Raw genomic sequence first — 23,934 nt, 5'->3', positions numbered from 1 at the left:
CTCCCTTATCTCTCATACAGGGACTTATTAGCCCAATCACGTGCCCACTGGACTTAACCTCCCTTCTCCCAGGTGAATTAGCAACCTCTTATGTACATGATCTGCACACCTAGTATGCATCTTTCAAAGACATACTGGTAACTTCTGTTGATGTGTTGGTCATTTAGATTCCTACATTTTTAGTAATGAATAGCAAATACATCAAGAATGGGGCTTAGCTATTGCCTGTATGGCACAACAGCAGTAAATCACTGAGGAAAACTCCCATCTGGATGACTGCTCAAGATTTACCCTGGGACACTCATAAATGCTCTCTTTATATCAAATGCTATCTTAACGGGCAAGGAACAGATCCTTGATCTTCCTTCCTGTCTCAACAAAGAGAGTGCTTCAGGGAAGGAAGCAGGCAAAAACCAAAGATTCAACCAGCTTTCACAGAGCGGCATCCCTTTGGGATTCAGTTTTTCTAAGCCAGTTGATTCTCCCTCTGTGTGTCTCCTGAAAATTCTTCTTGCCTGGGCTGTCTACACATGAAAGGAACTAGTTCAGAAACCTCTCAAGGCTCCTGGACCCTGTTGTTCAGGGCTGTGGATCAGGCCTTGACACCAGTACCCTTCAGTACTCCTTCCCTGCTCTGCATAGATAGCTGTCGTCTTAAATTAACAACCTATTGTATTCAGCTTTGCTGGATGAATGCACAAGAGAAACTGCTGGAAAATAAGTAACATTTGATTGGCTTATGAGCTAATTTATTGCTCAGAGAAGTTCTTACTCTATGAGCTGAGTAGTAGTGAACATGGGAATGTGGTTTGGCTGTGAACATGACCAAATCTTGAATGGTCATGTTCACTTGAATAAAAAGAAGCTAGAACTTCCTATTGACATTTAAACAGATTACATTCCTCTCACAGTTTTTGCATCTTATCATTTATGCTCTCCAGGAGGGGGACATGAATCTAGGGAAAAAAACCATTAATGCTCCCTGGTGGGGAAACCTGTGTAAAAAAAACCTCTAGGTTTTTAAGGAAATAAATAGAGACATCTTACCACAGAGAAGATATAGGTCTAGTAACTAACGTAAGAGATCAAGGAGGCGATGAGTCTTAAGCAGGGCACAATGTAAACCCAAGAAGAAAATACTAAGGAATACTCCCACAGATTAATGAAAGGTGTTCATCACATTCTTTAAAACATAAGGGTTGATTGTGAAACTTCTTTTTAAGGACAGATGGCACCAATGTACATCTGGAAGCCATACTGTAACTTTCTTCTTTCAGACTATCCTGTATTGCAGACAGAAGTCACTGCTTGGGTTGAAAATGATGCTTTCACCTCCCAAATGAAGTGCTTTATGATTGAATCACAGAAATTGCTCCACTAACTCAACAGTGTCTGTTACACTAAACCCAAACTTACTTGAAAGTGCTTTAAAGCACATATTCTTCAAGAGTCTGGATGTAATTACAGCTAAGTTCAAAGAGTTGTACAACAGCTGTTGTCCGATTACCTTTTTGGCTTTTTTCCTTGCATCATCCAAAGCTCTTTCCCTTTCAGCTAAGCGTTGAACTACTTTTTCCCATCGACTCTGTGCAATAATCAGTTGATTCTTAATTAGGACAACATCCTGTTTCTGGCTGAAATATTTCAAATGGGTTCCAGTTTTGTCCAGCTCTATGATCTGATCTCGATGAGAATTCACTTCTGTGGCAAAAACCTTGGAAAAAAAGAGAGAAAATTACTCCGAATGCTACATGGCTCAAGCACTGGGTAAACACTAAAAAACCCAGTCTGATAAAGAATGATGTAGCGAGAAAGACTATAAAATGCAATTTTAAAACAAATTAAACGTTTCTCTGAGTGCCAGCGTTACAGGGTTCATTTGGACGTTGTTAAAGTATCTCCACAGAGTGGGAGAAAAACATTACACATCTGTTTCTTTACATACCTTGTGTTCATCAATTTGAAATAAGACAGTGTCCAAGATAAGACTTGGCTGAGAAGCTGCAGTTAGAGTTCGCTCAGCCTGAGTAAGCCAATTGCCGAAATCTTGAAGTGAGTTGTGGAACTCCATTGCTAAATTGAGGGCTTCTTCCAGTTTGGTCTGTAAAGACACATCATACATTAATAGCAGTTGATATTGTGCAGGGGCTTCAGTCAAGTAAACCATTTTAGTTCATGGAGTAGAACATTTTAGTTAGCATTTTAAAATATATTTCCAACTCAAAGTTTCTGAGTTTTAAAATAACAGCCTATATTTGAGCATATTAAAGGAGATGGATAGAAGAGTAAGAGTACAATTACGTATGATAGATGAGTAGAAAATACAGCACCTAGTATCAAGATAAAGTTTTCCACGTTAGAACATCATCTACTACTTAATCCTAATGGGCATACGGATTTATCAATGTCAATACAAAACCAGTAGAATCGCAAAAATCTAAGGCGGCAGTGCAGTTCGAAGAGCCTCAAAGAGCTCATCTAATATATTCTCTTGCACTAAACAAAGAATAAGTTTGCCTAGAACACTTCTTTTTAATAAAGCCCAATTGTAATCTTGGTTGCCTGAAACGAGACTGATGTTGGGTACAGATTTTTTGTTGATCATATGACAGCAATCAGACTTTCAAACAATCGCACTGCTGGCCTAGCTGAGCATTCCAACCTTACAGCTTCCTGCAAGAAGGTGGTCATGTCGGGTATTAATTAGTTGGACGTTCTTACATTATACGGTTACCTTAAGAGACACCAGGATTCTTACTTGAAAATATAACTAAGTTCTTAGCTAAATATTTGTGCTTTATACATATCAGCACTGTACAAAGAGTTCCTCTGTCTGTAATTATTGGTATTCTTCATTGTTTGATTGAGGTAGAACAAATGAATATACTTCGTGAAGGAATGAAAGCAAAATGAAATTAATAATAAGATCATGTATGTTGCATATCAGTGAAATCACTGATCTACGTTAGAACAGAAGGTAGTCACTTGAAGTAAGTGGCAGAAAGCCAAACGTTTGGGAATTGTAAGAAAAAAAAAAATGGATAAAAGCTAGGAAAATTAATGCAGCAATTCTGTTCTGAGAAGGAGATAAACTTGAATGATCAAATGATTTTATTCACTCTCTCATGTCTATGATTACTGTAATAAAAACCAGAAAAGCCTTCATCCTACCAAATGAGGATTATCAGTACCAGTTAACACATTTCTATGGAACAGGGTTGTCCCACTCTCACTCATCATCCCCTCAATTATGGATAATCAACTTCTTGAATCTTATTTACTTTCTAAACATACCAATGAATTCTGCATAACTGTCTCTACAATTGATTTTAAGTCTAAAAGATAAGGTAAGTATGCATGCTTAAAAGCACGGAACATTAACATCCTTAAAGACATGATTTACACTTCTATTTTTATGTAAAAACACATACTTTTCTTTCACTGAGCTTTGTTTGTACTGATTCCCATTTTTCTTTTAAGTTATTTATGTCCTGCTCAACGTTTGTTTCAGCAGACTCTGGGCATCTTGCAAGCATCTGCTGGCCTTTCTGCATTAGACACTTATATGTCTCTTCTTTGGCTTCAAAGGCAGCACAGAGTTCCTAAATAAAGCAAGCACCAAAAAAAAAAAAGTCAGGTAGAAATTCAGTACTCTTTAGAAATGCTAGTATAATATTTTTTCCTCCCTGAACATTTAGCAAGTACGATTAAGACTAATAAAGGAAAAACGTGCAATTAATAAAAAGCCAAATAAGCAAAGAAAGGGCTCAATTCTTCAGGAAATGAGAACTTGTATTGTCTGTCAGATGTTTTCTCTGAGATCCAAAGCTTGGCAAAGAAAGTACTATGCACTTATTGCACAAGATTTGCTACAACTTGGTTGGTGTAAAGTCCATCTGTAGCTGAAACACAAGAGGTGTCAGCATTATACAGCACACTGAAAGCCCAGACCTATCCTATACACCTTCAAAGGTGGGTGGGACAACTTGGGAGGGCTGCTTTATTGTACACCGTCTCTTTTGTTTTGTTTATATCTTCCTTCACTCGCCTGGCAAGAGCACTGAAGACATTTTACACACACAAAGAAAGCTGGAAGAATAAGGGTTAACAACTGTTTTACCTGCTAACCATTCTACTAATGATTCTCTTTTAACCATGTTAAAGATGAGGTGGCAGGAGCTCCCATGCATCCCTCTGACTCAAAAGTGCATATTCAAAATTTGTAACAGACCATCCAAAACGCACCAACCAAGTTGCTGCAAACTCCCCAGTGAGGAACACCTTCCAGGAGGTGAGAACTAAGTGGCTTGCAAATAGGAGGAAAAGAACTTTTTCCTCTGATTCCCAGGACAAGAGCCCAAACTCAACATTTTCTTTGGGCTATGAGATACTGCCACAGGGTTGTACCTGATCACAGAGGAGCTCAGGTCACCTAGACTGCTTCCTCCTATGCTCCCAACCTCCCTACAGTATTTTTGCTTTCCGTAACTCCACAGAGCACCTTACTTTACTGCAGCACAAGAACCCCTCAGAAGTAAACACAGGGAGCAGCGCAGCACAGGTGAGACATGGCACAGCAGGAGTGACCCCAAACGCTGGGGCTGGTCTGCCGTAGTCACACTCTTAAGAGGGCAGGAGCAATTAAAGTTATTTTCAAGGAGGAACTGAGAAAAACGATTGTTTTAAGAAAAGAGGAGGAATGTTCTAGCAGCATTGGGACAGCCAGAGAGGCCTCTTTTTAAACCCCTTCCCTGCTGGTGTCCTGTAATGTCTCTTCATATCTTTTGTTTTCTTGGAACTGCCTTAGCTGGAAGTGCTGCCCAGTCTCAACTCCATTTGTGAACTGATTATGGTTGAAGGCTCTTTTATTCATATCTGTAGAAACGGATCTTATACTCAAGAAGATGGTTCATAACATTATTTCCAATGAGAAATAAATCAAAATATAGTGAAAAGCTTTCTTCTCCTGTTTCATGTCACAAATTAACATGTTTCTATCACTTAGGGGCAACTTTGAATCTAGAACTTATGATAAATAGTACTCAACGCGACAAGTGGCCGCAACGTTTCAGAGAACTTACACATATCTGCACAGATTTACTGAGGTTTAACTAAACTGAAATCAAGTCCTGTTTTTTAAGGGTTAAATACATTAGAGGATAACCAGTCAATGCCTGCAGTTATATGATGGCCCACAGCATAGCAAATATCCATTAAAATGTACACATACAGTTAGGAAATTATTGTACATATAGACTACATATTACCGGGGATATATGCACATTTGTTCCAACTATAGTATTATACTCAGTTTAAAGATTCTTTAACTAATCAATCTGTAAATGCCGTAAGTATAGAAAATGGCTTATTGATTCGCACAGCAAAAGAATGGACCAAAGAAAACACTGAAATTTTCCAGGGAAAATTTTTTGGTCTTGATCTGACTTTAAATGGAAAAAGCTCCACTGACTCCCATGGAATTGTGACTATGCCCCACTCTCACAAGAAATAAAAAATAAATTTTAAAAGGTGCTTTTTTTGACTTTTTTTTGGTCTTTCTTTCTAAGACAAAGAGAGAAGGATTGGGGGCGCTCAAAACTGCAAGGTTATTTCTATGTTTCGTCCTAGTTTCCTGTCATAACTGATTTTAAAACTGTAAATTATTTTCTTTCTCAAAAATAGTTACTGGTAAATTTTGGAGGGGGAAAAAAGAAGAAAAATAAAGTGCCTCACATTGGTGGGCAATGACCTTTATCATCATTCCAAAATAAAATCTGATTTTTAAAGCCATGACAATGCAGCGTTCTAATGGAAAGCATGTCAGGCATATTCGAGTTCAAGGCCAGTTCAGTAAGTATCACTCGTAGATCTGAGCCAGGAGGTCAGGAGTTCAGATCACTGGGTTTGGGGTTATATCCTGGCCTAACAGCACAGCATGATTTTATATAAGCGGAGCGCTATGAACCATCTTCCTTTGAGGTAATATATCATGTTTAAGTGTCTTCTTTCTAATCTCTATGGTTCTATGGGGGTGGAGAAATTAATAGAATGTTTCTTTAAAAGAAAGGAAGGGAAGGAAGGGAGTAATTCAGGTATCCTGATCAGCTTGCCACTTCTAATTAAAGCAGAGTCTCTATATGAGCCAGTAGTCCTTATTACATCTGTGCTAATGATGATATTAATGTCAGCTTTGGTTAGATAAAGAATGAAGGATCAAGTCTCTTAATTCAAGGCCCAATGAATGTGGATCACTTTTAGATTCATCTTCCTATCTTAGAAAAAGCATAAATGTAGTTATGGGAACAGAGGAGAAAAGAAAAATAGGAATGACTGATAAAAATCTGTAAACGCTTCTCTGTTTTTCTTTCTGAGAACAAGGATGCAAAAGTTCTTTTATTTCTGTCTCAACACTATTAATGGTTCAGTTTTGGGCATCTCCCAAATGACTACTTTTCCTACATTGAAAATAACAGTGTTGTTTTGAAGGCTATTAAATTTTTTTAAGATACTGTACAGACATTGTGATATATAGAACATGCTCTGTATTTAACATAAGCACTCTTGAAAGATATTTAGTCCTGAAATGCAATTTGCAAAGCATTCTAATACTGATACTTACCATATGGGTGTTAAGCTGCTTTCTTGCTGTTTCTGGTACGCCTCCAACAGGTTTTGATGCCAACAGCTGACGTTCAGTGTCTGTCAGCCATTGCTGCATGTCTTCAACTTCACTGTGGAAACCTTGGGCCTAAATTATACCATATAATTTTAGAACTTACTTAAATGTTCTCCATTCTAATACTAGCTCAGATGCAGAAGTATACTGGCAACAGATTTAATCAGATATTTCCAGTAATCAAAGGTAACGAAAGAGAAAAAAATCAAAGGAAAAAACCAACCCAAAATTTAAACCAGCTCAATCCAATCTAATGATAAAACCAAAACCCATGGAAATCTTGAAAGCAGGCTAAATGAGCAACTGTGAGAGCAATGTTTTCCCTGAATAATATACCCATACAGAAATTTCACCCTTTTAAAATATGTAGGCCAAAAGTTGAAGCCTCGATTCAGCACTATAGAAGACAGTGGCCAGCTGTGGAAGACAGAGCTGGGTTCAAACTTTCTCCAAATTCAGGAGTGTCTGCATTATGGTTTTGATTTAGGCCAACTTCTAATACACGTATCTATGTATTTCATGCAAAAAGACACTTTTTCTGAGCTATCTCTTTATTTGATCATTTCCTGTTCACCTGGATCAAGGCACTGTCCAGCTGCTGTTTCCTTTGTTCTGTTTTTTCCAACACGTTTTTCCAGCGCTGATTCAGAAGTTTCAACTTGCTCCGTAAATTACTTGCTTCTTCAACAGCACTTGATTCAATCAGGTCATTTCCTGCTTTCTTAACTGCTTCCACCGTAGACTGATGAGCTAAAACATCATTCTGTAGCACCTACAATTATAACACAGTATATATGTCTGGCCATGTTGATAAGTTATTGAATGAAGGCAACGACAGTGACTGAGCTAGTTCTAATCCAGTGTCAAGGCAAGTTTAACATCAGCACAGGTATTAGCAATTAAAGCCAATCATTAAGGTCTCTTCAATCAAAAGCAGCAACAGACCATCCTGCCAAAATGCTACACTTTGTTTTTATATCTTGGAAAAAATAATATATTCCTCCTGAATACATATATTTCTTTCTGAAATGATGAAAAGTTTCTGGTACTGCTCATAAAGAATTATTTCTTCACTTTCCTTAATTTACCACATACTTTTCTTTAATAGGATTTTCTTTGTTTTTGACGGTAAGGTGTCAAAACAGTGTCGTATATAGTAGTGCCAATTGCTTGTGGAACAGTAGTCTAAGAAGAGAGGAGGGAGAGCAATAAGAATACTACGTGCCTGCTGTGCCATACGATCTGACTGCCACGACATCTTTTCATGCATTTCAGGTCTACAACTCATTTCATATTATGTCAGGCTACCTGGCATAACGCAGCACTTCAGCTGTGCTAAAAGTTGTATTACAATCATTCAATACTGACACCAAAAGACCTCCTCCATCTGGTCAAAAACCTGTTATCGCCAACTCTAAAATGCAATGTTGTCATAAAACCCTCAAATGCAAAAACTACATTTGGGGAAAAGGATGCTGTTTTCAGAAATATTTAAAAAAGAAAAAAAAAGATAATGCTTTAAAATACCAGAAATAAAGAACAGAAAGAGAATACGCAAAATAGTTGGGATGGGAATGGTACACCCCATCTAAGAAATTCAAGTTTATGACTGCTGTCTTCCATGGGGCCTGGTTCAAACTCACCTCCCTCAAAATGCTAGCATATGGAAGAAATATAAAGCTAAATACAAAGGAACTTTTAAACAAACTATACAGAGCACCTGATGAAACAGCAAGTCACAAGTGGCCCTTGTATACAAAATGTGCATCTCATTTGATTTAGTTCTTCTAAGCTAAGCACTGGAAGGTATTCGTTATTTTATTTTCCTAACAGGGCGAAAGAGAGGGATATTCACAGATATTTTCCCTTCCTTCCTGAGGAGGCTCACTAAGAACAAGGTCTATTCTTTCCAAAGTTATTCCAGAGATGGATGTTTTTCCAGGCTACCACAGGATGCACTACTGTGTGAACTTTCTAACCTATAAACTCTGTTTTACAAAAAGGAAGCAGATTTATTCATGTGTTTGATGAACTCCTTCAGCACTGAAGGTAGATGAAGTCACAAACGATGTCTGGATGCTTCTTCAGAGTAAAGCACTTCCGTTCGATAAGAATATAAAAGGTTCATGGAGTGGAAGCTGGATTTGTAATTTATTTTTTTTTAAGGGCCTGTTTGTAACAGTAGCTGCACTGGGCACATAGATATTTTCTCTGCTCAAGTTCCAACTGACGACACAAAAGACTTCAGAAGCTGCGGAGCTGCATTACCACAAACAATGAAAATGCCTTAATTATCTGTGTACCGTCAATTTCAATCAATTCTCTCTAAATCCGAAATGGACTCTGAATACTTTTCACGTCATATGCAGGCCAAAAACTAAATGGCAGATTTAAAGGAAAAGAGAGGATTTATGAGGTTAGTTTGAAATCTTCAGGCCTAGAAACAACACGTCATCATGGACAGCACACCGAGTCACACAAGGAGGTAGAGAAGATCTCTTGCTCCTGGGAGGTACTCTTCAAAGTAAAAGGCACAACAGAAGCATTCTTCCACAGGCTCCAAAGTCACAACAATCAGTAAAAATACTAGAAAAAAATTTTGAAACCCCCCTAAATTGTATGTAACAAGAGAAGAAGATGGGGGAATGGACACCTTCCTAAAGTTGGCTGAGATTTTCAGAGAAGCATTCTTCTTGTTAGTTGGATCCAATTGGGATAAAATTCTGCAGAATTCAAAACAACAAATCACTATTTTCTGAGAAGGAAGAAAGAAGAATGAAAGATGTGTAATGGTCACATACATTTTGTGAGACCTGGCTTAAACAGAACTAATCAAGGAGTTCACTGCTTCAGGAAGAGTAGCAGGTTCAATAACTTTTAAGTTCCCTGGGTCAAATTAAGGTGAATAAAAGTGGAGACTAAGGTGAGTTGCTCTGTTTGGCTAAAACCTATGTCACTTACATGGCATATGCAAGGAAGGAAAGAATATGGAGGATTAAGAGGAAAAATATTAGTTATTCCAAGCCAGCATTTCAGCTATAATCTCTAGAGAATTATTTATCAAGTGCTAAGTTTTACTACAAGACTCATCACTAAGATAAACATCAAAGGAACATTTCAGTTAATATTCATTATAATTACATACATGATGTTTGGCAAGTTCAATTTCAATAGCCTTGGGGTCTCCACCCACAGGTTTCTGTTCATTCAGCAAGTCTTCTGTATGCGTCAGCCACGTCAGTAACTCATCCAGGGCATGCTGGAACTGCCCCAAGGCTAACAAGGCACCTTCCAGCTTGTGCTATAGTAAAAATAAAATTAACAATAAAATGGTTTCACAATGCTATTGAATTGGCTTATATTACCATTAGTCACCATAATCGAGAGCAGAGTCCGTGCATATGATATCATAAAACCCAGGGAGTAACAGTTATCCAACACAAGCAACAGCTTTATAGTTAAGAGCTGAGTTTGCAATTCCCCTGTAAAGCCTTACATGCCAGGCCTAAATTCCTAACCTTCAAAGACCCCATGTAACCAGAGCGGAGTTAAGCTCGAAGGTTCTCTCATCGGAGATACGACAGTAGTTTTTTATCACTTAAAACATAATTTCAATATAAATACAATTTGGGATCTTTAAAACCTTTTCTTTGTTGTGAAATGATTCAGTTTCAGAAAAAAAAATACACTTCAAATCACTGCATCTTTAAATCTCTCTTTCACTTTGATAATTTAAGGAAAGAGCACTGAAACAGTTAAGGATTAAGTTGTGTCTTTTTTTTTTTTAAGTGCTCAGTTCAGCAGCTAATATTACTTTTGCACATATAAACATGGTTTCAACTGCTACTTAAGATGTCATCAAATAATCAAAATGAAATAATAATGATTCAACATGGCACTGCTGACAGAGGAAGTGACAAAAAATACTGCTAAGGGTTTAAAAACCACAAATGCAACTCAGTAAATTGTAAAATTCAAATTATATTATATATAGTTCTGTAATTTCCAAACCAAAAGGAATAAATGTGTACGTTGATGCAAACGTTATACATAATAAAAAGCTTTTCTCAAAAATCTAAGTCATGAATAAAGCCCCCACCTTCAAGTTTATTTACCTGTCTATTTATGATTTTTTCTTCTAGGCTGTCCCACAGTAGTTTGAGCTCTGAGAGAGGGTCTTGAACTGCGTGCTTGTCACTCTCCTCTGTTACCTTCTTCAGCAATAGTTCTGCCTGATGGTTCAGTCTTTCCATTTCTATCTGCTGCTGATAAGCTTCTGTCTTAAATTGCTATGGTAAATAGAAAAAGAATACACATAAACTTATCACAAGTAATGACCTTCTTGAATATAGCATAGTACAGCGGTATTTACAACACTAATGCATCACTGTCAACTTCCATACATTTGGGGGGTTGTCATCCAGGGTAAAAATGCTTGTAAGACGCTGATCATCCAGACAGTCGCAGCAAACTGAAAATTGGCAACAGTGTCTTAATATTCTAGCAGATATTGCTAACTGTGACCACAGAATGATAAAGGTGCCTAATAGGAAAGTATTCTCCAATGATCTCCCTGGTCTGTAAAAAAGGCAGAACACATCTTGAGTCACTTCTAGCTATTGTGGTTGTGATAATACCATCCTTTAAACTTCAAATAGAATTGTTTTTCAAAAGACCTGTAGGCAAGTTTTCTTTAGTGGAACACCCTCTCTTATACATGCAACTGGGACAGCAGTCTGAATACAACTCACATATGCGTGTTCTTCTGAACTACGTAAGATTATGGTTCATTTCAAGTTACATCATAAAACAGATAGATTAAACAACTTGCCCACAGCCAAAAACAGTACAAGTGAGCAATGAAACCAAGGACATTACCTGATCATTATACAACCCTGGTTTTTATATACAGCATAACAGCCTACCGACATCAGGAGCATACTCAAGTCACAGATCCACAAAGACAGGTTTCTGAAGGTCTACGTTAGCCTGAAATTTTGATTTTCAGCTTACTAATGTACTGGGAATGTTGTGATCTGTGTGCGCATTTAGATAAAGCCTATAATTGCAGAAGTGAAGCTGTGGAGGCATTCTTTCAGATCCTCAAGGAAGCTGTTCACAGTAGAAACCAGAACACATAAAAGTCATAGCAGAAGAACCCTGTACATAATAACCTCACAGCCTTTGAAAGACAAGGAATGCTATTACAAGCATTTCTTGGCTATCAGAACATAGTCACAAAATAAAACGTAGTTTCACCAAAATTTGGAATAGATTTTAAAATGAAACACATTTTAAAATGAAAAGTTTGCAATGAAATATTATCTGAAATTTTCATACAGATTCTTTTTTACTAGAAATTGAAAATTGCTTTTTACTCTTGAAAAATACAGAAAAATCCTAAACACCACAGAAAAAACGCAGACAGATGAAAATATGAATGAAATAAATTGCTAGTTCATACCTTAAGTTCCTCAGTTTGCTGCTTCACTGTCTCCAGATCTGTTCCAACTGGGGACATAGATGCCAACTTGCTGCCAGCAATGTCTACCCAGTCAAATATTGCCTGAAAATCACAGTATGAAATTGAAGCATGAGCAGAGAAATAGTGTCATATTTCAAAGTTGTACTAAGTAAAATACCAGAATTTTTTACTCCAGAGAACAATATTGCTGTGCTTTTTGAAAAAAAACCAAAACAGCTTTCTTCAGCGGAATCTAGGGTTTTTTGCAATACAAGGGATGAAGTATTAACTAAAGTATTCCACGTAATGGTTACGAGAATGTACATGCTGCAAGACTGAACTTCTATTAGCAGTAACATTCCGCCAGTACTATTCATGCTGACTAGTACTCTACTTGAGTAAAATCAGCAATTTTTATGAATACCCCGAAAGGTAAATACAAGACAAACTCTGTTCCTGCAGTCCTTTGGAGCAAAGGTGGAAGGTGGTAGCTGAATAATAACACGCTTTAAATGATGATCACAAAAAAACCTTCTTTTGAAGGATAATGTCATCTGCATAAGGAATATGGAACATGACCCATTCAGTACATATTAGATAGTGATGGGCGATAACTGAGCTTGACTGAATCTCCTTAGGATAAGGCAGTTGTAACTTTAAAAAGCAAATGAAGCCTCCCCAGTTCTGAGGCTTTGTGGGTACTTCTTTTACTCCTGATACAATGCAGAACAACCTCAAGAATACTCCAGTTACAGATTGGAGTAACAGATCCAAGAACACCTATATCACTCTGGGTAATTACATAAGGGAAAAAATACCTCTGCTAGGCCCCTTTTCCTCCTGCCTGTTATCTGTGATTCATTACGGAGAAAGGCTTAGGACGGCTTGTCAGAGCTGCTCACTGCTACACAGCTCCTTGAGAAAAGGAGAACTACCCCCCAACACGCTCAACAGGATGAGGCAGCTGTAGCTAACAATCTGCCCACAATACTTCTAATATTGTCTATTGAAATGAGCAGAAGGCAGCATTTAAATACAGTTCTTTTACAAAGTACCAAGCTTATAGGAGGTACAATATGCAGCCACAGGAAATGCAAAGCACTTAAAGCAATGGCAACGCTCCTGATGTAACCCTACAAGTCAACCTCTGTGCAGTATGAAAATAAGAGAACTTGGAGAAAAATACATAGCCAGGGTGCACTGGAAAACAAGATGTTGCATTATTATTAGGATGTGTTCTGCTGCTTGATCTGCACTGAACACACAAGCAACTGCCCTCAGTGTCATGTGAAACTCTGTTTTTAAAGATTTAATGAACCAAGAAAGACAGTAATTCCACTGAGCAAAAACATAGTTTCGCAAAATCTGACCATGGAAACTTTTCCAATGTTTCAACCTTCCAGCCATTCACTGACAAAAGACATGAGGCCTGCCACTCAGCTAAAACTTGCAAAGAATATGCAAAAATATTAAATAAAATACAGCACATATAGAGAAAAGATATCTTAAAAAACTGCTGGAAAATTTACCTATAGATTTTAAGGTGAATCATCTTCTAAAGTATTGTGACTGGATAAATTATACTAAGAATTAGTATAATGGTCCAGTATGTACATATTCTTAGTATAATTATGCTAATAATTAGTGTAATGGTCCAGTAACATTATGTTAATATTTTTTGCTTAAAATATTCAAAGTTAAATATTTGACTTATAAAAAAGGTGTAATTGAAAATTTTATTGAAAATTGAAATTCTTTCACTGTCCTTCACTCAAATACAGCAAATAGCAAGTGAGTATGCAGACCTGTATTCTGTTCCTTTCAGATCACGTAAACACGTCACAACTTCAACTCACCTATCATATGAAGTACTGACTACCACAAGAAAACGTGAGCAGGATTACTATAGATTTGTGTGGTACCAAAACCCCTCTGCTCTTATCAATTAACAAGGGGATATTAATTTTGAATCTATACATAGAGGAATATATGAACAACTACATGAAAAAAAAATGCAAATAGGTCTATTCTTTAATGGAAGAAAAACCTCCAACCCAAGCAACCCCGAGAAAAAATATCTGCCTACTGAAGAAAATAGTTGCTATAATCAGTGATACATGTCATCTTCCCAATCACATAACGTTTTTTACTACAATCACATTAAATCCTATTGACTCAAGGTTGGGTTAGGTGTATCACACTGTCTTACCTGCAGTCCATCTTGGTATTGAACAGCTGCCTGCATAGCTTCAACAAGCTTATCTACCCGTTCTTTCCATGTTTTGTTTAAGGCATCCCAGGCAGAATTCAGCTGCAAATAGGTGCAATTTACTCCAATGGACAAAAGAATTTTACTGCCGTATAATGTGCATTCACTAATTATTCACTCATCAATAACACCAATAAACTAAGCATGAATAGTTCATATTAATTCCATGTTAAAACTCTTGTTCTCCTTATCACTGCATAGTTACTTTCCTTCAGAATACACTTGAGGTTCTGGATTACAAAAGCTGTAAAATTCAGTACTGATTAATGAATATTTTTATTAACATATGGATTACACTTAATATGAGAAACAATATTATTAAATAATGTGGAATTGCATCATTATAAAAAAGGTAGCTTAAAAGAAAGCATACATTGATGAACATTGGAGAAATTGTAAGTACTCTGTAGTCATCCAAACAGGATTGTCTCAGTTAAGATGTTGCACTTGGCATAAACCAGATACAGTTCAAATTTATTCTAGCATTACTGTTGCAAAAAGTAGCCATCTATTGCATTAATCAGTGATTATTTTTACAAAAAACCTTTCTGTCTTTTACAAAACTTTCAACCCATAAATCAATAAAATAAAATTGTCTGTACATTCTAAACTAATATGAGCCAAGATCCATTTACTTGAAAAGCAAACCTTACTTTATCATAAAAGCTTCAGAGGTATCTTACATTTGCCACAAAATTTTTATTTTCAAAATTTGCTGGGGGCAGGGAGGATATACCAATTTCAGTTGAACAAGCACCTAACGTAACAGATTTAAGCATCTGAATTTCCCATACCTCATCTATACTCTTGTTGACAATAGGCTTGTCAGGCTCTCCACAAGCAGCTCTAAGTTCCGAGCCAAGGCTCAGAACTGTTTCTAGTTCCTCTTGTAGTCCATCAATTTCTTCTTTAACAGCCTACAAAGAGAAAAAAATTCAATGCTGCTCATACTAAATTTAATAAACTATGTACAGCTTGTTTTCAAGATAGGACATGGCAGGATTCGGCCTTTGGTTTCTTTAAAGTCACTTGGACTTACCATCTGATGCTTAAAATACAAGCATCCCTTTTGCAGCGTCAGAGTGAAATCAACTGACATCAGTCTAAATTACAACAATGGTTTATGATGTCATTTTGCATGAGATGAAAAAAAATAAACAGGAAGTTTTCAATTAGATTTCTTTAATCAGAGTGTTTTCTTTTTTAGAGGTTATCATTCAACCTTCAAATCTTTAACTATCAGCATAAATAATTACAGGCTTAGAGCATAATATGTAGAGCATGATACATGCGTACACCTTTCATTTAGATGTTACGTATTACTCAGGGAATCTAAAGCATGTATAGCTTTTAAAAGTCTCAGTGACGTGCTTATTATATACAAGTTTATAAACAGATATGCAAATATAATGACAGGCACATGTTGCATGCTCATTGCAATTAAGAACTGATACATGTTATTTACCACAGACTCTTGAGATATCATTATAGTATATTTCTCCACAATTATCCCTCTTGGTCTCTAAAAAAAATATCCTCCTGTGGTATTTCATAGTAATTCTGTCTTTTCTCCGCATACTGTAAATAAACTTTAAGTCAACAAAATACTTTCTACTGACCTCAGCATCTTCTTGCTGTTGCTTGACTACAGATGGGTCAACTCCAGGTCCCTCCAGTTCTCCAACGAGCTCCTGAGTATCTTTAATAGTAGCTACAAGAGCCACATGATCATACCAGAACTTTGCAGCTAGTTCCATTACATCCAACAATTTGGCCTCCCTCTCCTCAGTCAAGGTCTGGATGTCTTCCCAAATGAGGACCATTTGGTCTAGTTTATCTTGAACAGCTAAACAACAGAGGAACTAGATTACTACCTTGGCAAACAATTCTTGGCCATAAATCTCTCTACAGTTCTACAGCAGAAACATATGGGTATGTTTTAAAATTCAGACTGTAAAATTGTTTCTTTACAGGACTCCTTATAATCTTAAGTGGAAACAACCAACATAACCTTAAAAAATAAAACAAAGGTCATATCCACAATGAATTATTTTAAACAAATACTTTACTTTTATAAATCTTCTCCAGCTTCTCCAGGAGAACACAATCCCCAGTTTAGTGGTCATCAGAAATGAAGATTTTTATATGCTGCAGCTTGCTGCATTTACACTACATGAAACTTCCCTTGATCTCTTACCTTTAGCAGATATATCCTTATCGGCTCCTTCTGAGCGAGCAATCATTTCCTTCCCTCTCTGTTTAAGCGTCTCATACACCGGCTGAAGTTTTTCCAGATCCACCGACACGTTCTTATTTTCACTGATTTGCTCTTTAATCTTCTCAACCTCTGCTGAGATTGAAGGTGGCTGCCTCAGACGTTCAGCTATGCGTTTCAGACTCTCAAGAGTCGGATCTATCTTGTCATGAAACTGGTAGGGTGGTAAAGGACAGAAAGAAGTGGCGGAGAAATTAGAAAAAAAAAACAACTGAAAAATGGCATTTGAAATTCTCTTGGAAAAAGGTAATTTAAAATTAACATATTTAACATCTCTAGCCAACATATGTATGTGCCACTTGCAATACTGCCCTTCGTGGTTCTTCCCCTCTTTCAATATCTAAATTACAAAAATGACCTTGCAAAATGCTACTTCCTCTTAGATTTAAGAATTTTACTATGAAGTCTGGTTTCAGTCCTGAGACATTCCATACATATAGCAGAATCTACTTGCATTTAGTCCTGTGTAATTCATACAGTAGTTTGTACCTTATTTTGGAGAGCCATGACTTTCTGATTTCATCATTTTAGAAAGCTGTTTACCTTAGTAGTAAATGCATACTTTTTCATATCAGGACCAACATACTGGCATATAACCACTGATTAAGATTCAATATGTACGGTCATTCAAAAAGATGTTTGTTAGTGCCCAGCTGATGCTTGTTACTGCAGTAAAGGAACGTTACTTTCTGCAACTAAAAGCACACAACAGCGTGTGTTGACCCACATTTGACTGAGCCCAGGTAGGTGCCCAGAAACTCAATTACAGCTATGTAACATGGCTCACCTTTTGGTATAGGTCCAAAGAGCCTTTACTATATGCTTTTGGATCCCTAGAGACTCCTAAAAATATCTCACCACTTTGCCCCTTTCAAATTACAGAAATTAGTAAATTGTGGGTGCATTTAACGATCCCTCCAGGATCTACAAAAAGCACTCGACTACACTTGGGAAAGGTGCTAGAAAGAGCACAGCAAAACAAGATTACCTTATGTGAACAAATAGCTACATCCTTTCTATTCAAAGGAATACAGGCAATACAAATGTAATTACTTTTTCCCACCATACAACCCACTTCAAATCAGACACTGTGACTAATGTTATGGACTCAGTGTTTTTGTTAGAAGTGCAAATATCATACAAGCCAGCAAAATGTGTTATGGAAGATAAGTAGCCTTCCCACGTTCAGGACTTCTGAAAAAGTGATTGCAGCAACAAAACCTTACAGAAGTGGTAAAGACGGAAATTAAATTGGCAACATTCAGGTCTAATTTTAGGATATATATATATTAAATTTTAAAATTGTTGGTACATTCAGTGGGTTTCCTTGTACTTGTACTTCAATGAATGAGACAAGGTGTTTTAGAACTTAAAAGGAAGAAAATGCAAGTCATTACAACCTCTCATTCTGGCTCCATAGGTTATGTGGTGCCTTTGATACGTAATGCAATTTCATATAATTTAAAACCTGAAGAGTTAAATAATTATTCTTCCAGGACTGTCTAGACAAACGCTGACATAAACCATCATAGTGCAGAGCCCTAATAATATATATTTATGTATCTTGATAAAAAAAAAGAGATTATATAAAATTATATTCTGGGCGTTACAATGTTTTGCTTTGACATCTGCATATACATTAACGTACAGAAAATGAACCTTAAAGTATTGCATAAATAATTAAGCATTTTCTCAACATCTGATTATACTCTAGCTGTTACCAAAGAATGCATTTTTATTCTTGCTTTCTGTACTTAGCCAGTACAACACGTTAATGTCTACCACATACAAAGCAGGGACTCAAATGCTAAGTAAATATCTTGATTTTCAAATGTGCAGCTCCATGAGCATTTACGATAAACAAAAACAGTGAATCTAAATAATCAGGCATCTTTCAGAGGTGTGAATAAGGAAGTTGTTTAGAATGACTAAAGTATAACATAATGTGTATACCAAGTTCAAAAGCAGGATAATATGTCACTTTTTTCCCTGAGCTTCTTAAACTCAGTCTGCAGGAGCTAGGAATATCACATGAAGTACAATGACCTATCACAAAAATTATTTAGAATGTAGACTTGATGAGAACTTTAAGATGTATTTCTTTATTTAGTATTTTAGACCTGAGCAGAATATAGCACTTAATTTCCAGTGAACCCCTCTCTCCAGAGAGAAGGGGTAACTTCCTATAAAAGGCGCAGTACAGAACAAAATATTTTTATTCAGGTTTTTGTATGGGTTCACGTACAGTTACTGAGTTCTTTTCTGAATTTGGGGTTGAGTAAAAGAATTTCAGTTTGCGTTTAATGACAATTAACTCAATATTTTAAAGTTTCCAAAATGTGATACCTAGCATACTCTATCGAGGTTCACTGCATAGGCTGATGAATCCAAGATGCGCAGCTTTTACAGACTTGATCCGAATTCTATGCTCATGATGACATTTTGTGAAGTCTAATTTTGTTCGCATTATTTTTACGTAACAGTTCAAGCACATGTTACGTTAAGTTCTTGTGGGTCTTGTGGGTCTGCAATAAAGACCAAACGCTACCGCTACCAAACTACCCTCTAGTTCCATTGGTAACGGACTGTAACTAAAGCTGCCAAGTTCAAGGTATGACTGTATTGAAATTAACTGATCAACAGTGACATCCATATGCAAAGGAAGCATCAGCTGGTAACAGACCAGCAAGAGACAACAGAATAAAGTGAAAATAAAATCCCACATTTTTAGACCAAATGTTCCTTTTTTTACTTCAAAATTAAGAAGCAATACCATTTTTCAACTGCAGTAGTCTTAATACTTACTAATATATAAAATTATAAACCCTCAAGAAATAGAAAAATCAAGGCCATAAGCAGCGATATGAACATTCACAGGCCATTAGGTTGAAAAATACAGATAAAACAGAAGTTTAGTCTTGATATATACATGCAAGATGACAATGTCTGTGTATCTTTCCATTTGAATGAATCCGATTAAACTTAAATTGATACCTGGGTACATTGAGAAATGGCTTCATCCAGTACCAGTGCTCGCTTTTTGACATCTTCCTTAATTTTACTGTAAAGGGTGTCAGCTGCCACATATTTCTCTTGGATAGAAAAACCTTCTCCTGGGCTCAGCTCCAGCAACTGAGGCCCAGTTTTGTTCATCTTATCTATATGAGGCTTGTGCTCAGCGATCAGCTCACGCAGTTGCTATAACAAACGAAACAACTTATCAGTTTCTTATGCTTGCACCACCACATTACAGCTGTCCACACTTCTAACACATCCAGCTGGCAAGAAATTCCAAACAAATACCCTTCATCCTAATGTAAAGTGCAAATAATATCAAATAAAGTTAGTGATTGCTCTGCCAGTGATGGCTCCCATTCCAAAGGAGAGCTATCCAGGCATTAAACATCACAATTAGAGACACACTGGAAAGGTCCATGCAATACTCTTGTAGGACATATGATTACAGGCAAAACATAAGATGCTAACTATGCATATGATCTTGGCAACAGACACTCCCCGTATTTAGTACCTATAATGACAGAAATGTCAACAATATTCCAGACATGTGCATAACACCACTGTATATATACTTTTCATGTTGGTATTTGTCACTTGCCTCAAACCCTTCCATTGAAGAACATCACAGAAAGAGGTACTGGCATTGCAAGAATATTAATCCAAATTATCCTTGCTTTAAGAAGAGGGAAGTAGCACAAGGAAGAGTCAAAGAAATCAGTGTAAAGGACAAAAGGACAAGGAAGACCGATTAGTAGAGACCATCAACCTAGTTTAGCAGTCTCCTCTCTGGACAAGACCCCTCTGTCTTCACAACAGCGCTATTTCTTAATTGACACAAAGTTTAGCAAGTAATTAATAAGTAAATTAAATTTGATCTCAGCTGTCTACTCCCTCTCATCATCCACGCCCTAAGTAAGTCAAAACGGTGCGTAAAACTTGTGGAAGTGAAAGGTCACAAGGTGTCTTCCAACTTCCCTAAGGATTTTGGTTTTGTTTACTTGCACCCATAGATCTGACAAAAGGGAAAGGTTTTTTGTGGGAGTAGCCTGATCCATCCCTCCACTTTTATTCATTTTCTCAGCTCATTCCTCCCTTTTCAGGAAAATCCCACTGTCTTGTGAGGCACTGTCCCTCCTGGTGCTGTGAACTCCGCGCATTTCTACCCTATAGTCCCTGTGCAGGAACATGAGAGGCACATGCCCTGTTCCACTCAGCTCAAAGTTTGTTTAAATTAATGAAGACACAGAAAAGGGCCTATATCAGTCTTAGTGTAAATAAATCCTCTTCTCTTCAACTAAGGTCCTTCCCTTAAAAAGACATCCTGATACTGGCTTGCTTACTTGCTCCTCCCCAGACAAGGAGAGGTTGAGAAGACTGAAAAGACAGTGACCATGACGCTCAACAGTCCTCTGATGACAAAATAGGAATGAAAACACAAATCCCCCTGACTCTAGCTCTTACTGAGAATGTAACTCTTTGTATACCTTGTAACAAGAAAAATAATGTTGATTAGCAGCAAAGAGGAAAAGGTGAAACTAAGAACAGTCTGAAATATTTTAGAAAATAATTTTGTGTGGTTTATTTTTGTGCACAAATAGATGATTTGACACCAGGCCAACAAGAGTGCACGTTTCTGGGTCCAAACCTTATGCTAGTGCTCTGCCCACAGCTCAGTTCAAACCAAACTGACTGCGTGCTACTCACACAGAATCAACTCTATGAATTCCATGACTTGGAATAAAGACAGTCATCAGTAAATACATCAGAACAGAAATGTAAGTGAATATAGAAAACGGTTTTCAATTCACATTCAGAAACTTTTTTTTTTTTAATAGAACAATAAATTATTTGATCTTTTCCATGATCTACTATTGGGTAAACAATTCCAGTAAACAAGTATTCCAGATCAGATTACATGTTAAAATTGCCTGACATTAATCTTCTACTTAACAAACAAATCTCAGCTAATGGCATAGCCCAGGGAAAATGCAAAAATAGAAGCTCATCTGAAGGGCCTCTCATGCAAGCAGAATGATTAAAGTAGATGGGGAACAATCCTGTGAGTAAAGCAAGCATGATTTGGTTCACAGTGACTAATCAAGATAGTTTGTAAAGCTCATGTTATATAGCTAGTCTTAATAGAGCATGTTTGTTCATTGTGGACATAATAGGAAGACAAATGAGTGAACCCAGTGTTTACCAGTACATAATAGTGGCATATCTTCATTAACTGGTCTCAGAGTAAACAAGACTTTGAAGCCAGGGTTCATCCTATCTAACTTGAGTCGCTTAATTGAGGTAGCTAAAAAAACCCAAAACCTAGTTACTCTATGCTCAGTAGGGAGAGACAGGTATGTCCAGTAGCCATATGGGTTTTGCATGTGTCAAAATATGCAGGCTTTTAACCTCGGTGGGATGCATCTGATTTCACGTGATACTCGTAGCCACATATGACACGTACTAATTTTTATTCCAGCTGATTATTCCTCCATGTAAGAAAGGCCATATGGTGGTCAGCCTACAACACTGTTGCCTCTTTTTTGTGATGTTATGGTAAACAATTGTTTCTTTTAATTATTACCTAACAAACATACTTGACATGAAAAAAAATTATGGGATTGGCTGGAACCCAAGCAATCAATTCTTGGCCCTCTAATTGTCCATCTTCCTGGCTCAGCTAGGTTTAGTTCCAATGATAACAACAAAACAAAAGACAAATTTTTTAGTCATGTTTTACCTTCTTTTGTTTCTTGCTACGAGGTCGCAGGTCTGTTCTTTCTGTTTATGGGTTTTGATTTGTTCTAATACTGACATTAATGTGTACTTTTAAATACACTTCTTAAAAATTAACTTTATTTGTGCTCAGTTCTCTTGCTACAATGGCATTTTTTTCCCCCTTAGCCCTCTTCTATGCTTATGAAATGTTTGCTGCCTTCCTCAGAGAATCTTGTTTGCATGCACAGTTTGGAAAAACAGCAGAGGCATGATGGACTTATTTTGTATTATTATTTTAAATAATTCTTTTTTCAACAGAACTATATGTGTCTGGGTTTTCAGCATTTAGCAGAGCACTCCACAGTTCTAGGCAGAATACTACTTGCTTTTGACACTTTGTTTTTCAAAACTGGCAAAATGCTTACCCTATGCTCTTCTTGTTGTTGCTTTAAAGTTTCGTATTCAAGGGCTGGTGCAGGAAGCTGAGAGATGATCATTTCTGTTTCAGTTAACCATGGCCAAAGCTCTTCATAAGTCTCCCAGAACTGGTTAACCAGGGACTGAGCCCGTTCCAGCTGGAGGTTTCTCTCAGAGTTCATTTGACAGACTGCATCATATTTCTCCAAGAGGCTTTTCATTTTTTTCTGTAAAATAATATAACAAAAAATAGCAATGTATGTTTTTCCACGTCTATTACCTACAAATTTCAATTATTTTTATATATATATAATCTATTTCTAAACAACCTTTGATAATTATAGCATCAAACCCCAGTGACCCAAATTTTAGTTTTGATAAAGTTTTACAGTATCAGTGTTTAAGGTGGACAGAATTAATATTGCGGGAGATCAGAATTTGGCAGAGTACTTTCAAAGTAATTAGAACATATTTAATGATATTGATATTTACAAATAACACTTTATTCATAGGGCTTCCAGTCAAGCTGCAAATGATTCGACTGCAGATCTTAGCCCCACTTCCTTACTGAAGACGCTTATCTTCAGTGATACTTGGCAGAAATTACATTTTCCACAGCATTTCTGAATCAAAGCACCATGAACCATACATGAAAATCTGTTTTTTGGTGCTTGGTTTTTTTTTTTTAAATCTGGGAAGAGAACAGAGTACACTGTTGTGCTTGCAGCTTACAACCTTGCAACAGAAACCACAAAACATTATTTTCCAGGTTAGCATACATTAATTAATGAAAATGCATTACCATTCATAAAATGATAGAAATACAAGTTTTAAACATTACAAATCTACCGTATTTGCACATGTGATAATAAAAGAAAGTATCAACTAGCTATACATTTTTCTTGTGGAAGGCTGCCCAAGTTACCATTTTTATGAAATATTATATGTGACAATGCACATAAATGCTAGCCTTGGAAAAACTAGACATATAAGCAAGCCACTGAATGTGAAGTAAAGGATCTTTTTTGGCGGAACAAGCTATCCTTTAATTTGTTATGTCTTGCATGTAAATTAAGTATAGAGATGCTATCCAAAGGACA

The 23,934-nt window shown here is 36.8% G+C and overlaps 1 protein-coding gene across 1 annotated transcript in view; it reads right to left on the bottom strand.

Moving 5' to 3' along the window:
• The window catches only part of DST (dystonin), a 312,608-nt gene that overhangs the window by 32,769 nt on the left and 255,905 nt on the right, over positions 1–23,934 (bottom strand). The window contains 14 exon segments of the mRNA XM_063330292.1: positions 1,508–1,714; positions 1,946–2,101; positions 3,432–3,602; positions 6,620–6,748; positions 7,251–7,448; positions 9,822–9,977; positions 10,792–10,965; positions 12,141–12,242; positions 14,350–14,451; positions 15,204–15,326; positions 16,029–16,255; positions 16,607–16,838; positions 19,679–19,882; positions 22,843–23,061. Coding sequence (XP_063186362.1) covers positions 1,508–1,714; positions 1,946–2,101; positions 3,432–3,602; positions 6,620–6,748; positions 7,251–7,448; positions 9,822–9,977; positions 10,792–10,965; positions 12,141–12,242; positions 14,350–14,451; positions 15,204–15,326; positions 16,029–16,255; positions 16,607–16,838; positions 19,679–19,882; positions 22,843–23,061 — 2,400 coding nt within the window.

Source organism: Chroicocephalus ridibundus, chromosome 3, assembly GCF_963924245.1.
Source record: "Chroicocephalus ridibundus chromosome 3, bChrRid1.1, whole genome shotgun sequence".
Lineage (NCBI taxonomy): Eukaryota > Metazoa > Chordata > Aves > Charadriiformes > Laridae > Chroicocephalus > Chroicocephalus ridibundus.
The sequence above is the reverse complement of the archived record's forward strand: the minus strand, read 5'-3'. Positions and strand labels throughout refer to the sequence as shown.